This window comes from Melopsittacus undulatus, chromosome 1, assembly GCF_012275295.1.
Source record: "Melopsittacus undulatus isolate bMelUnd1 chromosome 1, bMelUnd1.mat.Z, whole genome shotgun sequence".
Classification (NCBI taxonomy): Eukaryota; Metazoa; Chordata; class Aves; order Psittaciformes; family Psittaculidae; genus Melopsittacus; species Melopsittacus undulatus.
In genome coordinates this window covers 47,951,218-47,968,180 of record NC_047527.1, presented here as the reverse complement: position 1 = coordinate 47,968,180, position 16,963 = coordinate 47,951,218, and the positions used below count along the sequence as shown (strand labels likewise).

At 38.9% G+C, this 16,963-nt stretch overlaps 1 protein-coding gene across 1 annotated transcript in view; it reads left to right on the top strand.

Annotated features, from left to right (window-relative positions):
- The window catches only part of LAMA3 (laminin subunit alpha 3), a 105,498-nt gene that overhangs the window by 70,674 nt on the left and 17,861 nt on the right, over window positions 1–16,963 (top strand). The window contains 15 exon segments of the mRNA XM_031052907.2: window positions 1,004–1,113; window positions 2,954–3,034; window positions 4,369–4,475; window positions 7,105–7,155; window positions 7,540–7,691; window positions 8,221–8,331; window positions 8,431–8,542; window positions 9,121–9,288; window positions 10,412–10,608; window positions 11,960–12,076; window positions 12,529–12,683; window positions 14,041–14,182; window positions 14,686–14,785; window positions 15,166–15,282; window positions 15,361–15,540. Of these exon segments, the coding sequence (XP_030908767.2) occupies window positions 1,004–1,113; window positions 2,954–3,034; window positions 4,369–4,475; window positions 7,105–7,155; window positions 7,540–7,691; window positions 8,221–8,331; window positions 8,431–8,542; window positions 9,121–9,288; window positions 10,412–10,608; window positions 11,960–12,076; window positions 12,529–12,683; window positions 14,041–14,182; window positions 14,686–14,785; window positions 15,166–15,282; window positions 15,361–15,540 (1,900 nt within the window).

Below are 16,963 nucleotides of genomic sequence, written 5' to 3'. Positions count from 1 at the left end.
ACATATAGGGAAAAATGCCCCTCTGATGCAAGTTATGATACCATAGCCCTAAGCCATCAAGGTCCCTGAAAGTATAATTTGCTCAGTGACTGCTTCCAGGCAATTTCCCACCTTCTCTTTCCACCTTTTACTTTACTGGTACACCGTCAGCCCTGTGGGACATTGGATCAGTCTGCTGGAAAAAAAGTTGTAGAACTTGGAAGTGTGAATGTCTCTTGAGTGTGGATCATACAGAATTTTCATGGTTGCCCCAAAACCTATTTGAACCTCTATTTTAAATTAGCACCATTATGTGAAAGCAACTTGCTTATTCTCTCCCTGTAATGTGTAAATGTGTATGACAATTAGACAGCACCAGGAATGTTTCTAAAACAAGATATAATTCCCAACAATTTTATCACGGGAATATGTGGTTCAGTTGTATCGGTTTCAATTGTTTTCCCAGACTTTATTTTTCATTATTTATCCCAGTTACTCCAAGTAGATACAAATAACATACACTAGAGAAAGCACATGAAATTAAACTCTGATGTTAACCTACTAAAAGAAATACTTTTTATATTGACTTCATGGGATTGTTTTGAGGATGTACTTGGGCTCAATTAATTGCATGCTTTTAAATGATATCTGCCTTCCAATTAAGATGCAAAATTTAAAGTTCCATTTAAACATAGTGATTTTAACTGAAATATCCAGACAGAGATAGTGCATTAATGAAATGTTCCTTAACAAACTGCGCATCTGATTCAATTTCTTTTAAAATATGTTTAATGCTGTTTATTTATCTAGTGTTTTTCCACAATAGTGAGTGAATTGTGATTTCTACAATTAGAGAATGAATGGAACCAATCTATTCTGTCCAGGAAGGCAGCTGGGCAATAAATGCTTGATTATGTAGGAAGGGAAAGATCATATCCTCTGACTAGATTAGCTATATATTTTTTATAATAGTAAAGCCGTATTGAGTGATAAAGCACTATTAACTGTCTGGCTTGTTTTGAAGAACTGTCAATATAATACTGCTGGGGAGAAATGTGAGCGCTGCAAAGATGGTTATTTTGGTGATGCCACTCAAGGTTCCTGCCGGGTGTGTCCTTGCCCCTATACAAACAGGTACAGTAGAACATCATAAGAAATCATGCAGGGGAGGGGAAAAAAGAAAAACAAACAAATAACAACCCAAACCCCAAATGCTGCTACCACACAAAGATAATGACCCTTTTCTGTACTTTCATACTGTCCAACATAGTGGGGCATCAGACCCATTTGAGGCACATCACACCAGCAGTAACTTTGTGGTCTGTCTCATGGCATTATCTTTTTTGATAAGGTAAATATTCCAGTTCAGTTCCTGAATCATAAAGACATGCTGCTCATCACCTGGGGGAGCCCCAGGTAGTTACAGTGTCTTATGTGCAAAACCATTAGTAATTCATTCATAGTGAAGAATACAGAATGGCAGTCTTTATGCTTACTGCACATATCCAGAATCTTTCTTGTTTGCTGAAATGCAATGTGTAAGTTATCTTTAGTCTCAGGTTTAACACCATTACTCTGGCTAGGAGATAAATGACAATAATGAAATGAGCCTTTTAGATGAATTCAGAAAATGTAGTAAGATGCAAAAATAATACAAAAACATTAAAGCTCTTAAGCACATATCTAATTCCTGAAAGAGTATGATTGCTCTTCAGGTGGAAGCTCCATTTGAAATGCAAATGTACTGAGCTAAAAAAGTTTCCTTGGACCAAATAAGGTTGCCAGACTTTTAAAATTGGGCAGTAAATTGCTAAATCTTACTGAAACATGAAATGTGTTAAATAAAAACGTATATTAAAGAAAAACCCAAAACAACAAACTAACGTATAAATTGCTGAAGGCATCACATAATATTTGCCAGGTGCATTAGCAAACACCAAGTAGCCTTAAGAGATTTACACTACCAGACAATAGACAGGTTATTCATTTATCAGAGAGCTCTAATAGATCTGATTCTGACAGCATTGGCCTCTTCTGCAGGTGCTTGCCTGAGGCTGAGTGAACATAGTTTTAGTCATCTTTTCTTTTAAGAGTGCTGAAATACCTATAGAGACAGTAAACATGTGCAGTTTCATAGTTGTGCATTAGGGTGGTAAATACCATTCCCGACATAGGAAATGCACCCAACCTGCCATTATTAGAGTTAACAATTTTCCACCTAGTCAAATTAGATGTAATTATTCATGCAGACATCTGTCTTTGATACACAGACTTGCTTTATCCAACTTTCATAGATTAACAAACGTAAACAGCAAACGTGGCCATCCCTGCTTTACCTCCTGCCTCTCTTTCCCAAACAGTGGCCATAAAACTAATTTTTCTCCCAGAGGAATTTAAATCTAGATGAGTCTGCTGGAAAGAGCAGACAAAAATATTAATTGTGTTAGTCAGATATATGCTAGAGCTCCCCAAAATGATGCACAGCTATATTTTGCCTTGGTTAAAAAAAACCAACCAAAACCAAACCCAAAGCTATGTGAGCTACATAAAATATCCTCTAATGTTTCCATCTATGAAAAATAAATAAAAAGAAAAGGAGTTATTCAAACAGGAGAAAATGTTGTCTCGCACAGGTATTCTTGCCCTAGTAAGATAAAACAGCTACCCAGACTTGTTTTATTTTACATCACTATTAAGGTTTTCTTTAGGCATTCCTTTGAGCAATGAGCTATTATGCTCAGTCTAGAGGGTCAGGAAACAATTATTTTTTTAGTCTAAGGAAAGAATTTAAATGAAAAATATGAAACATCAAAGAATTAATCACAACAATTTATCTAGAGGCAATTAAATTAGCTGAGAAGTAATTCGGTGGTATAAGAACTGTTTAATCTGAAAATCATTTAACTGAGCTTAGCCTCTAGAGAGTAAAATCTATTTGATGACTTGCTCACAATAATATTCTTGCTTCTCAAAGATTTGCAACTGGCTGTATGTCAAATGGTGAAGAAATCCAGTGTCTGTGCAAAGAAGGCTATACTGGAGTTCGTTGTGAACGGTAAGTCACTTGTTTCTCAAGACCAAGGTTTCTGAGAAACACCATAAAAGCAGGTATGTTTGCATTGGGTAAAAATGGATGCTCACATGCATAAGATGCACATACTTAAGGATTATCCATTTATATGAAGAACTGCTGTAGTGTGGTGCTATAGTGTAATTCTAGATGTAAACCCAACTCTCGCCAAAGAAACATACAACATTCTAACAGCAGCCAGGTAACATTCAACACCATACCTTGAAAGTGTTCTAACCCAGATTGGATGGGGCTTTTAGCAATCTGGTCTAGTGGAAGGTGTCCCTGCCCAAGTCAGGGGAGTTGGAACTAGGTGATCTTTAAGGTCCTTTCCAACCCATGATTCTATGATACCCTTCATCCCAACTCATTCTGATGTGCTTCACATGTGGAGCGTACAAACACAATGCTGGGACCACCTTTTTTGCTGCAGCAGTTTAACAAAACACAAGTGACACAGCATGGCAGTTTCAGGCAGGCAAAGGAAGCAATTTCACTGAGTTTTAAATCCAGGGGAATTTAATTGTAATAGAGTAGTGTTATCTGGTTTGGAAATTTGAGGCCAAGAACATCATGATGTCTCTCCTGACGATAGTACCTCCAGTAGCACATTGTCTTATGCTTCAAGACTATTACCTTTGGTATCTAAGCTTCAGGTCTATAGACAAGTTTACTCTTCCAGATCTAGCTTCATGATGTACCTCAGCTGTTCATCATGGCCCTTTGATCCCACATTGCCACCCCTATCAATCTTACAACAGAGTGACTTCTAAGATTATTGTCTAGCCATTTGAGCAGTATATTTTACCTATAAAATATTTTCTCACACTCAGACAGGATGCTTTGCTAGCAGGTGGCAGAGGAGGTATCACCCATCACAAGAGTGATAATGTCATTCAGTGCTACTGCTGTTTGAAATCTCAACATGTGCTTGCAGGATGATCCTCCTTAGTATGTGTTTTCTGGTGGGATCACAGACCAGAATGGTATGATTTGCTGGGTTAAGCCCTGTCAAATTCGCTGTGTATGTATCTGTGTGCATTGTGGGTTTTTTTCAGACTAAGTGAATTATTCCTATACAGGCATTGTGGGAGTCCTTCTATTTATAGAAAAAAATCTGCAGTACTTGGAAAGATATTTTTAGCATAGTGCAGGGGATACTGTAAACCAAAAATAAACTCTTTTTGTCTAAGACATGAAATCAAAAGTTCTTGAAAGTTTCTTCAGGAGAATAACTGGGGGGGGGTTGTCAAGGGAAAGCATATTTCACAAATGTAGCTCAACTACTTAATAAAAATTACTTGTATCTCTTTATCTAGCTGTGCTCCAGGATATTTTGGAAATCCACAGAAATATGGAGGCTACTGTCAGAAATGTAACTGTAATAATAATGGACAGCTGGCTAGCTGTGACCACCTGACTGGAGGTACGTGAGAGCTTGTGAAAATTGAAGTGTGTTGTTTTCTCTCTGGGAAGCAAAGAAGGAAGGTATTTATCTGAGTTGTACTGAAGGAAAGATCTAGGCTTGTAAGAAATGTAGATCAATTTTAACAAAATTTAAGATTTTCTAAAACACAACACTGTGGCTTGTTCTGAGTCATTCAATTCACCTTTGTAAGCTATATTATTGTGTATTTCCCTTCATTAATATTACCAGTTTTATTTTGATTTTCTGTTTCATGGATATATTTTTAAATGCATTGTGTTTTTTCTGCTGACATGGTTAAGTCATATCTTGCCAGTCTGCATTATGGACTTAGGAAACTGAGCAGACTCAACATGCCTTTTTAAAATGTATTTGGGACAGATTAGTGACATCTTCAGAGTCTGCATCAGTCTCTGCCTTCTTAGATATCCAAGTTAACTGTGTTTACAGTGGAAGTTAGGACCTGACGTAGGAGGCTGTTTTATAAATCCTGCTATATACCATGCTGCAGCCTAAGACATCCATGATTTTCCCAGAATCAGTCACACATGTACTCCCCTACTAGTAAGCTCTTATAAGATTATTATGCCACTGACATATGTTTGCTTTATCTATTGCAATTCTAAAGGGACTGATCCTACATTCTTCAGACTGTCTTTACCTCAATTCATCTCAGTTCCTTGGGATGCACATTTTTATTCAGAAGCACATAAGTCACTGCTCCTGAAAAGGACCTTATTCTCCCATACTTCCATTCCCCAATAAAATTACAATTTTCTTTCCCTGTAGACAGCTTTTCCTCCTCAGATGTCAGGGAAATGTCAAACTAATAACTCCTACTATTTCCACGCTCTTTATTTCTCTGCACTGCTGTTAATACTGCATTCAAGTAACAGTGAGGAATACCTTATCTTTCCCTGGTCGCAGGAATTAGAAAGCCAGCAAGTATATGTGACCTGCTGTTGGCAGGTGGTGCAATTTTTCAATATCTAGTTCTCATTTCATATTTCATCATTGAAGTAATACATCTTTATTGTATTTATACCTGTGTGGAACAGATCCAAGCAGCGTTTGATCTTTTCTCATTCCTTTCTTCTTGAAGCAAGAGTTAGCTATGACTAACTAATCTGCAGGGCAAAATTCAACAAGTCTGTTTTCAGTTTGTCTCCAACTATACATTCTGATTAGCCCTCTCTTTCTCTGCATGATGAATAAAACCCTCTGTGATCATCAGCACAGCATGTTCTAGCAGGTTTCTTGTGCATGATGTTCGGCACTTGGCCAGATTTTCTCATTTCACCATTTCTTGGCTGATGTTGTTTGTGCAGAAGCTGTAGTAATAGTTTTCTTTAATTGGTACTTCACAGTGACAGCTGAAATGTGTCTGGTGTTAGCTGAATTGCACAACAGCCAAACTGGATGGGTATTTGGATTTCAGAACAATTTCCTTCATTCTCTTACAAATATATTCTTTGTGACTTGTCTCCTTTTGGAGGCAGCACTCACTTCCAGTCCCATTTAGTTTCCTGATGACTAAATGTACAAGTGCCAAAGGAAATGGCACAGCTATACAGTTGGTTCCATGCTGTTTCACGCTGCTGCTAAAGTTCACGTCCAATTTTATCACTGTAACCCCTCACAGTCTCAAGCCGTTGTTGACTCTTGACAGCAACAGCCTATACCCTAAGTGCATCCTTTTCCGTCAAAGATATGCACATTTCATTTTCAAGAGGAGATGAGAGTTTGGCAATAGGACCAAACTGTAAAAGAGACTTGGGCATCACGATGGGGAAGATTCCTGTCCTATATGATGGCATTTTTAGGAGCTACTTCCCATCCTGACTCCAAGAAATTAGGATCCCAGGATGTCACAATCCCACATGCACCTGGAGAAACTTAACTTTATTATAACAGGGTTTGTAAAACAAATAAACTAACTGAATCAGCACACTGGACAGGCAGCCACTTGTGCTAGCTTCTTGGAAAGTCTGATGGCAATGTTTGTTATATACCACTTGTATCTCTGGTCCAAGCTCCATGCCTTGGGTTACATACAGGGCCTCCTTCCACGCATAACTTGTGGATTTCTCTCAAGTTTGATTAATCCCTTAATCTCACAAGCTGTGACAGGTAGTCCATAAATATTTCTCAGTTCCCTATAGCTAAGGCATCCTTTGAGGAATCAGAATCTGTGGTGTGAACATGGATGCTAAAGCGAAGGGATTTATTTGAACCTATCTCCTGGGTAAAATGCCTTAATACTTGTAATATAGTCTTGGCTCCAGTCCTGGTGGTGTTATTCTAGGCAAATTCTAGCAGTACATTCTGCCCACTTAATGTGAGAGAGCCTCTTGCTGCTACCCAAGTAGTGTATAAAGGTTGGGGTTACAGTTGGTTTTCTTTGAGTCATGAAAAAGGTGTTGATCTCAGTGAGGCACAGGTGGGAGATGAATGCTTTGGCATGCTCATGCCTTCTGGGAATTTCAGCTTGCTCACAGTGGGTATGGATTTATGAAAGGGCAGCACTGTGTTTTGCATGGCTGCCAACCATGAAAAGCAAGGACAAAAATGCAATAGTAGTATTTCTATGAGAAAACTTTGATTGTTAATGAGATTCTTGTGATTTCAGAATGTTTCAATAATGTACCAAAAGATGTGGATCCCAATGAAGATTGTGACCGTAAGTAATAAAGTAGAATGGGACTTGGATAGCCTTCTGCTAGCTTTGGGTACATATCAATGACTCCTTAAGGGGGACACAGTTTAAAAAGAACTGGAGGTGTTCTGTAATGAATCTTTTGAAAACAAATATTCAATGAAACACTTGGAATAAAATATAAAAGAGGTGGTCAATTAGCCAGATGTAAATGGGGCCTTCTTTTTTCTGTCTCTGGTCACCCTCCTTAATACTCTGGGCTTTGTTGCATTTGTTGTTCAGGCAATACTAGATGACAACCATTGAAGTGTTTCCATTGTGTCTCATTTATTAATATAATCAGTGAAATGTTCTCTGCACCAAATACTAATAACAAGTATTGCTTTCATTTTCTCATGCACCCTCCAGCTTGCGATAGCTGTGTAATGACACTGCTGAAGGATTTGAGCACAATAGGTGATGAGCTTCAGCTGATTAAGTCTCAGCTGCAAAATGTACATGCGAGTAGCCACACACTGGAGCAGATGAGACGTTTGGAAACACGCATCAAGGACTTAAAGGTAGGTACAAATATACAGAAAAGCAGACTTCAGATTAAGCTGATAAGAGCTGAACTCTTCATCTTTTTGTCACCTTGTAAGGAAACATACATTAATGCTTGATTCCAAATACCACATGCTGACAGCACTGGGCTTCGCCTGTTAGAGGACAGTTGTTGTTTCCATGTCATTTTCTGAAAGTGAATTAGTATCTCTGCTTTTTCTGAGGCCTGCTCACCTTGAAAGCTGTATCTCCAAGATTTCCCTATAGTTCTGTCCTTTTCCAGCACTTATACTTCTGCATTGCCAAAAATCCTTAACATTCCAAATGCCAGTACCAAAATTCATTCTAAAAAGAATTTCTTTGGTGGAATAGCAGTTGCTATACTCACAGATAAGAAAGCCCAGGGTTTGGGCAGCAACTGGTCAGCCTTCTTGTCAGTAATGCTGCTTTTATTTACCTTGGATAAAGATCTAACCCAGTGACTTTTTGCTTTTGTGTCTCCTGTGTATGAGTAATTCATTGGATTTTTTCTTTCTTTCTTTTCAGGGCTTACTGAACAACTACCATTCTGTTGTACGCAATCAGGGTTCAAAGGTAGATGAATTGGAGACAGAATTCTTTAACCTAAATCATGATGTAAATGCTCTGCAGGAAAAGGTGACTTAACAAAGCAATTTAAATATACACATTTCTTTATTACATATTAGCATGCTGTATCCAGATATTTTTAATCTAATAATGTTTTGCCCTTGCTAGGCTGAAACGAACTACAAAGCAGCTGAGATATTATTCAATAATTTTGGCCAAACTCATCAGAAAGGAAAGGATTTGGTTTCACGAATACAAATAGTTGTCAATAACATACAAGGTAAAACCAATTTTAAACTTCATAACATGTTTGGTTTTATGGAATCTTTTCAAGTTTATTTATAAGATTCTTAATTAAACATAGATGTTTTCTTTGAAAACAACTTCATAAATCAGAACTTAGACATAGCTGTGAAATTTGCTCTTCCTATTAGAAATATAATATATAATGTTAGTTTAGTAGCCTACCTTCTCTGTGTAGTGAATAGGGACAGAGAGGATTTGGCACAGACACATTTAGAGCTGTAAATGACTATTCTGACTTTTGACCAACTTTAGTCAGGACTCTCACAATCTCTGACTTTAGCCAGGACTCTCACAGGCTCTTTAAAGTTAGAACCTTAAAAATTTTGCTGTGAAATTGGTGAGTTAGGACAAATTTCAATCCCAAAGCCATCTTACTAGCTCCCATTGTGTAACACGGCATACTTTTCAGCTTAATACAGTTAATGCAAAATGGATGTGCTTCATTAAGGAATTATAGAATAGGCATGTCTTTTTCACAAAGGTTTGTCATTTTTGTCTTTTGCATAGTCTTAAGTGCATTCCCTCTTTGACTTTGACAATATTTTTCTTCAGTACTCTTGGAACAAGTAGCTGGTACAAATGCAGAAGGTAACAACCTACCCTTGGGAGATGCTGCCAAAGAACTGGCCGAAGCTCAGCGCATGATGATGGAGATGCGAAACCGCAACTTTGGCCAACTTCAAGCAGAGGCAGAGAAGGAGCGAACAGCAGCTCAGCTGCGTAAGAGCGTGTTCTCTTAGCTTTTTACTCTCTAGAAAGATCGATCTGAAATCTGAAGCATTGCTGATTGTTCGGGAGGTAGTGCAGGGAAGCGCATTTTGCTGTGTATCCCTGGGATCAGTAGTAGTCATTAGTCAACAGGAAAGTGATAGTTCTTGAGGCATTTTTAGTTTGTTATGGAAGAAACTGAGTTGAACTGGAGAAGAGACCCAGTAGATCCTTCCTTCATAACTAGGTTTATCTCAGTAAAATTAAGACATAGCTGATCCTAACATACTTATGGAGTGCTTCTGTGTATTATAATATATAGATTATGGTACCTACAGCTCTTTTAGAGGAACTACAGGTGTAATTTAACAACAGATTTTCAGAATCTGCTCAAGTGGTCCAAGGGCCAGATCATACAAAGATAAGGAAGTTCAGAAGTTCTGGTTGCACTTGTTGTATGCCCTTATATGTTCTCTGCATGTATTTAACTGGGACATTCAGAAATCTGATTCCAGACATTAGAGACAGCAAGTACATCAAAGTCACAGGCTTATCTCATAAGCAAGGGCATAGTTGAGGAATGTGAAAGACCTTACAAGTGGTAGTCATTTCCCCTAACATTGGAGTTTAATACCTACCTCAGAGAAACTCTTCTGTACCCTATCTCATAGGCAGTGAAATAAACACTCTTAAGAGTGTGATTCATTTGACCTCTTTTATGTTTCTAACTTCTTTGAGATGGAACATGCCCTTATCTCTCCAGTGGTTACAGAGGAAGCTTCGGTGACTGGCACAGATGTAGCTATCTACATTGTAGATGAAATTGTTGATGAAATTGTTAGTTGCATATAAATAAAAAAAAAGACAGCTTTTGCAGATTTTCATCCTTAATTTAGAAATTGCCAAATAAATGCAATAATTTCTGCTCTGTGTCTGCAACAGCAGACTAGTGAGCATATTTGACCCAGTGAGATGCTGGTCTCTGCTACAGTGACACTAAAATTAGCACTGCGAAGGGTACTTAGCATTTCACATGACCACAACATTCTAATCCTAAATGTCAAGCTCTTTTGAAGGAAATTTGTTCTGGTTCGCTCTCTGAACAAAATTTTTCTTTCTGGTCCTGATACTGCAGTACTGGCACGTATTAAGAATGAACTACAAAGGTACCACCAAGAAAATCACGGACTTATTAAAATAGTGAGAGAGTCATTGAATGAATATGAATCAAAAATCACTGACCTTCGTGAAGCTCTGAATGAGGCGACGGGACAAATCAAGCAGGCTGAAAACTTAAACAGAGATAATGGAGTTCTGCTGGAAGACATTAAGGTAATGTCAGGGCTTGGGAGAAGTTAAACCTCAGGAGTTAAGTGCTTTTAACCTTGCAAAGCCAAGTAGCACTAATTCTTTAGACTTTCTTCAAGGTCTTTTTCCATCTTTTGGTGTATGTATGGACAGCTATAAATATAGTCTACTCCCACTTGTGGTCTCTTTATGTGGCTGGGACAGTGTGACCAGACTAGCTGTGATGAGCGGGAGAGTCTCTGCCTAGCACTTCTCTTCAGCTGCCAGTAGCTTTTTGTTTTTTCCTATTCTGGATCAAATTCCTGATGTATTTTTTTATAGGAAGTTGCGTAAAGTATTTGGCCTTATCAGTCATGAAAGATGGGAGCAATAATGTGTGCAATACTGTTAAATTATTTGGGATTAGTATTCTACAGCACTTCTTCTGAGGTCTCACCAGAAAGGTGACAAGGAACAGCTGCACTCCTGAGAGTGCTTGATTTTTAGAGCTGGTGAAGTAGTACAAGAAAAAAAGGTATGCTGCAGGACTCATTCTTTTAAATTGAATGTGGTTTTGCTAGAATATGTCACTGCTTTAGCACACTCATGTCCATCCAGTTTGCTAACACTGATTGAACAAAAGAATTTCAACAGTCCCTTTTGATATTTAATTGTACCTTCATGTGCATTGACTATACAATACAACTGGCAAATAAGTATGCACAGTTGTGTTCGATGATGGATGCATCTGTACAAGTGCATCTGCTACTGATACACTTACCTGGCAGAGACTGAACACTCCGCAATGAAAGAAACCCAGACAAGGAAGGGTAACACATCCTTACCTGCAACACCACCTGTCTGGCTGGGTTTGTGGTATGCCACTGCCATGGAGCTATGCCATGGATTATCACAGGGCTGCTCAAGACCAAAGAGCTTAATTCCTCTCACAGCTTTCAAGAGGATAAGGTGGGGAGGTTTCTCCCCCCCTTTCTGGTAAGAACCCCAGATGAAGGGCTAGTGCAATCATTTTATTTCTGACTTTGAGAGAACAGGAAAGATTAGGGTAGTCACCAGGGAGCTGGTTTTGAAGTTTCCAGGTTTGCGAGGTCAGACACTTAGATGGCCTGTCCTGACAGTTCACCTCAGCTGACATGCAGTACTTTGAGTGCTTATAAGGGAACTGTTGTAGCCTGGTGCCCAGTGCTATGCTATGCTACTGCAGACTCCTGAGTTTTCTCACACTTCTAATCAGTAGGATAGCATTTGTCTTTAAACAGTATAGGCATCTGGTTAACAGAGCAATAGTACCTTTGGTAAATCCTACTGCAAACTAGATTAGGTAGATATGGTTTTCCCTGTCGCTCATTTTTAACCCAGTCACATTTTTCCTCAGAAAAGGATTGAGGAGACAAATGTACAGCAGAATGGTATCTTGGATATTCTAAGCTCTGCCCGATCTTCCCTGACACAAGCTAACAGCGTGCTTGGATTACTGCAAAAGAGCAAAGAGGTACAATTAATCTTCTTATGGTTAGACCCCCCAATGTCTTGCTGTCAGTATAATGATTAGCATAGTTCAGCAGCTAGAGAAGCTAGTGTAAGAGAAGCTTGTTGAGGGCTGTGATGTGTCTGAGCTGCAGATATCAGAATGTAGGAGAATATCTGTGAGAAATACCATTATGCAATTGTGTTATTCTTGTATTTCTTTCTGAGCAATAGCTTTTAACCACTGTCAAAGACAGGGTACTGGGCTAGAAGGGTCTGACTCAGTTTTTACCTAATGGGCCTGGAAGCATAATGTAATGGCTAGCAGTTGTTTCCAGTAATCTGCAGAATAATTTGTAAGGAAATGTTTTTCCCCTTGGTCTTGTGAGGTGCAAGGTATGTGTAACACTGAAGGAGACAAATACAAAATCAAACGTGTATGAATAAAAATAATATTTTGTCTGTATAAACCCATAGGAATATGAAAGCCTGGCTGCTCAGCTGGATGGAGCAAGGAAGGATATGAATGAAAAGCTGACAAATAGCTCCTTATCAGCAAGCAAAGAACCACTGGTGGTGAGGGCTGAGGAACATGCCAAATCTTTGCAAGACTTGGCAAAACAGCTGGAAGAGTATGTTGCCATTCCCGTAAATAAGCAATTTTTGTACATAGCACCCGTGGTTGTGATGCTCTGTCTGTAACTTCACTTGCTTTGATGACTATTTGCAGTGTTAGAAATTTGGTTTCTTTTTCTGCTTCTTCACGAGGTACAGATGATTTCTTTCTTTTTTTTTTCCCCCACAAATCAGGTCTTTCTGTATTTTTCCTGACTTTTTCCTTTTCCCAGAAGTGAGGGGTTCCCATTATACAGTTTTATATTACTGCACTAACACTTCATTAACTTCTTACTAAAGAGAAAATCCTCATGTACAGAGTGGGAAGATGTTTAGTATATCTTTTTTTTGTAGTGTTATTTCTGTACCTGTACTCAGGGATACTTTTATTATGTTAACAAATTGGGGCAAATTTTGGAAAGAAATGCTATCTTGTCAGTCTTCAGACACGCCTGTTTATCATTCATGAGGAAAAGATGGTTTTCTCATCCTTCAAGGAATCTTATAGGAAGGCAAAAAAATTATTAACTTAATGTGAATCAAGTATTTCCCTCTCCATTACTTGCCATTGCTTGTATTTTACCTTAGAATTATGATTGAGGTTTTGGAGACCTTTTATGGTCAGCAGAACAAAAGGGAAAAAGTGGTATCCCAATTTATATTTTTTCCTGTGCAAATTGCTTACGTTTTTCCATTAATCCAACTAGAAACTCTCAAAAAGTAAAATTCAAAGATATCTAACTCAGCTGGAAAATTCTTGCTTGAAAAAAATCAGTTTTTAGTGCGATCTTTTTGAATTAAGAAGACACTCTTCTCACAAATACAAGGCAGCTAACACGGGCAATTGCATAGCTCATGGGGATTGGGTAGAAGAGATTTTGTCTGTTGTTTCTAATTCCTGAGCTGTCATATTGGTTCTTGGGGAAAACACAAGAGGTCTTGTAGTTGCTCCATCTTGTGCTCCATCTGCCACTCCTGTAGGATGCTGGAACTGCCAGAGATGATCTGGAAGCTGCAGTTCTCTAAACTGAATTGTATTTGGACAGCTGTGATCGAGGTGGCTTATTGACCTTGTGCCTTGGTGAATTCTCCCTATCACGTAAAGACTGCTTTGAAGGCACAGTAGTGCTTTTCCAAATGCATGAGTTTATACTCTTATTCTGAAGCATCTTGAAGAATCATATTGGTCTGCCCCCAGGACTGCTATTTTTTCAGAATGAAATTACATGTCTAACTGATCTGTATGCAGTGCTTCTGTGTATTATTTTCTGTATTGGCATTGCTTTGAAAATGCTGATTTCAGATCTATTTGCAATACTTTTTGAAGCCCACAGTCTTTGCAGAAGACTGAATTTTTCACTCTGTTTCCCACAGAATAAAGAACAGTGCCAGGAAGGATGAGTTGGTAGGCTGTGCTGTGGAAGCTTCTACTGCCTATGACAATATTATTAATGCCATCAAAGCGGCAGAGGAAGCAGCCAAAAAAGCTGGGAATGCAGCTGATTCAGCTTTATCAGTAAGTACCCATAAGTGGCCAAATGCTGGTAAACTTGTTACAAATAGATATTACTCTTTTTCACTTGATTCAGCACTAAAGATGCTAAAGCGTTAGCTAATGCCTTTCTGATGAGGCTGTCCATATAAATAATAATTCTTCCTTTCAGTGCAAAATAGAGATCTGCATAAGGCAAGCCCTGTAATCACTGAAGGTGATTTCTTGTATTCACTTTTACTTTGCACTAGTAATACCCACAAGCTCTTCAGCAGAGGAGTAGCATTTAACAGGCGTGTGCTATTAATTTCTTCCTAATACTCCAAAATCAGAAATTTGCTAAAGACCAAGGTTGTATTATGCTTAAATTAATCCTAACAATTGTTGTTAAAGGTGGTGTTCTTCACATGAAGACTCTACCCTTGTATAGTTGCTTTTTTAAGATGGATTGGGCTATCTTTTACTCTTTAAATGTTAGTATATTTATTAAAGCAATCTTACAGTACCATGCTTCTCTTTATTATTAGACTGTGAAGAAAGAAGACCTATCAGGAAAAGCTGCAAGGTTAAAAACTGAGAGCACTACACTCTTGAATCAAGCACAGGAGACTGAAAAGACATTGAAAGGTACCAAGAAAGAAGGTGACAGTAAAAATATTGGCACAACATGAGAAGCTTTCACTGAACTAAAAATTTTCACAGTTCAGAAAAGCTCTGCAGCACATACTGATCCAGAAGAGGCTGGTTATGATGACACATTTTGTTGTGGTTATTTCCAATGCTACAGAGGCAAGAAAGTAGATTTCCTACATCTGCCTATGCTATATACACCTTCGCAGTACTCCTGTCCAGCAAATCTTTCGCCTTATGTTTTTTTAGCAGTGCGTTCAATACTCCGTGGCAACGTGAGCTATGGAAGAGTGCAAGCTGGTGCTGTGGCACCACCTGTCCAACAGAAAGGTGGTATTTTGGTTTAAAATTCATGCAGGACTTTCACTGTTTTCCAGCCATTGGTCCAACTCTTGAAGACATAAAGCAAAGACTTGATGACACTGATGGAAAGAAGAATACACTGCAAGTTGATCTTGTTACTCTTCAAAATAACCTCAATGGGATAAACAGAGGTTAGTTATTTACTGATCACCTCTGTTTGCCTCTTTCATGTATTATTATAAGAATCTGCATATGCGTGTGCGTTTCAGATGACATCGACAGCATCATCACCGGTGCAAAGAACATGGTAAAAAGTGCTGAAGATGTCACAACCAATGTATTGGATGAACTGCTCCCAATTCAAGAAGATGTGGAAAAAATGAAGAGTACTTATGGAAGCACACAGAGCGCTGGCTTCAATAAAGCATTGATGGAGGCAAACAATTCAGGTACTGCAGGTTCTGCCTGAGACCTGTCAAGTCACTGTTAGGTGAATATGGTCAGTTTTGCAGCAGAAATTTTAGGCATCCAAAAGTTAAGCACCTAGCGGAAGCTAGTATTCTGAGCTTTCTTTATTGCCAGTAGAAAGGGACAGGTAGAGCAGAAGGTGATTAAGGTCATTCTGTGGAACGTGTGAAAAGATGGCTGGTCTCTAAAGATTTGGAGGCCAGTGATTAGCAGGGTGTCCCAAACTTTAGTACTAGGTCCAATCCTTTTTAACATCTTAATGATCTAGATGATGGGGCAGAGTGTGCCCTCAGCAAATTTGCTGGTGACACAAAACTGTGAGGAATGGATGATACACTAGAGTGCCATGCTGCCATCCAGGCACGTTGCAGAAACAGGCTGACAGGAACCTCATGAACTTCAACAAGAAGTCCAGTACCGGAGGAGGAAACCCCCATTGCACCAGGATATGCTAGGGGGTGGCTAAGCTGGAAAGCAGCTTTGCAGAAAAGGTCTTGTGGGCACCAAGTTGAACATGAGCCAGCAATGTGCCATTGCTGAAAAGACTGAAACACAGGAGGCTCCCTCTGAACATCAGGAAATACTCTTTTACTGTGAGGGTGATCTAGCACTGGCACAGGTTGTCTAGGGAGGTTGTAGAGTGTCCATCCTTGGCGATATTCAAAAGCCATCTGGACAAGATTTTGGGCAGCTGGCCCTGCTTGAGCATAGGGATTGGACAAGATGATCTGCAGGGGTCCCTTCCAACCTCAGCAGCTCTGTGATTCTGTGATTTTTCTACTACACTGACTAGGGAAGGGACCTAGGTAGATCTAGCTTAGGCTAGATGTCTGTTGGCTGAAATTAAGTGAAATGGACTGCATAGAGCCTGTGCTGAATACAGAATAAGGGGCAATCACAAACAGCATCTTTTTTTAATCTTTTCAGCAACTTTGTCTGATAAAGTCAAGTGAAAGTAAACATTTTAAATAAGATAAATACAAGAGCTAGCCCTGCATTATTGCAGTCATAAGTCATCCCTGCAGTTGCAAGACCAGCTTAGGAGTCATATTTAGAAAAATAACAGGTCTTGATTTCTTTTTATTTGCCTTCTGCATCACAGAGTTGCAGTCTGCTAATACTTAGTCTTTCTTTTTTTTCTTCCTCAATCACAGGAGATGAAAAATTTTTTCCCATTTTAATGAAAGTTTAAGTTCTCATATTAGCTCCTTTTCTCCTGAAATAAACCTGTCCTGATATCATAAGGCTCACTACTGAATTGTGATGACTAGCAAACCTGACAAAAGAGTATAAGGCGTGCCCTACTTGGTCAGGCCAGGAGTCTGCCTATCTCAGTATTCACTCTCCAACAGCTGCAGATGATGTTACTCAGGGAGTGCACATAAGCCTGACCCCTGTCCGTTG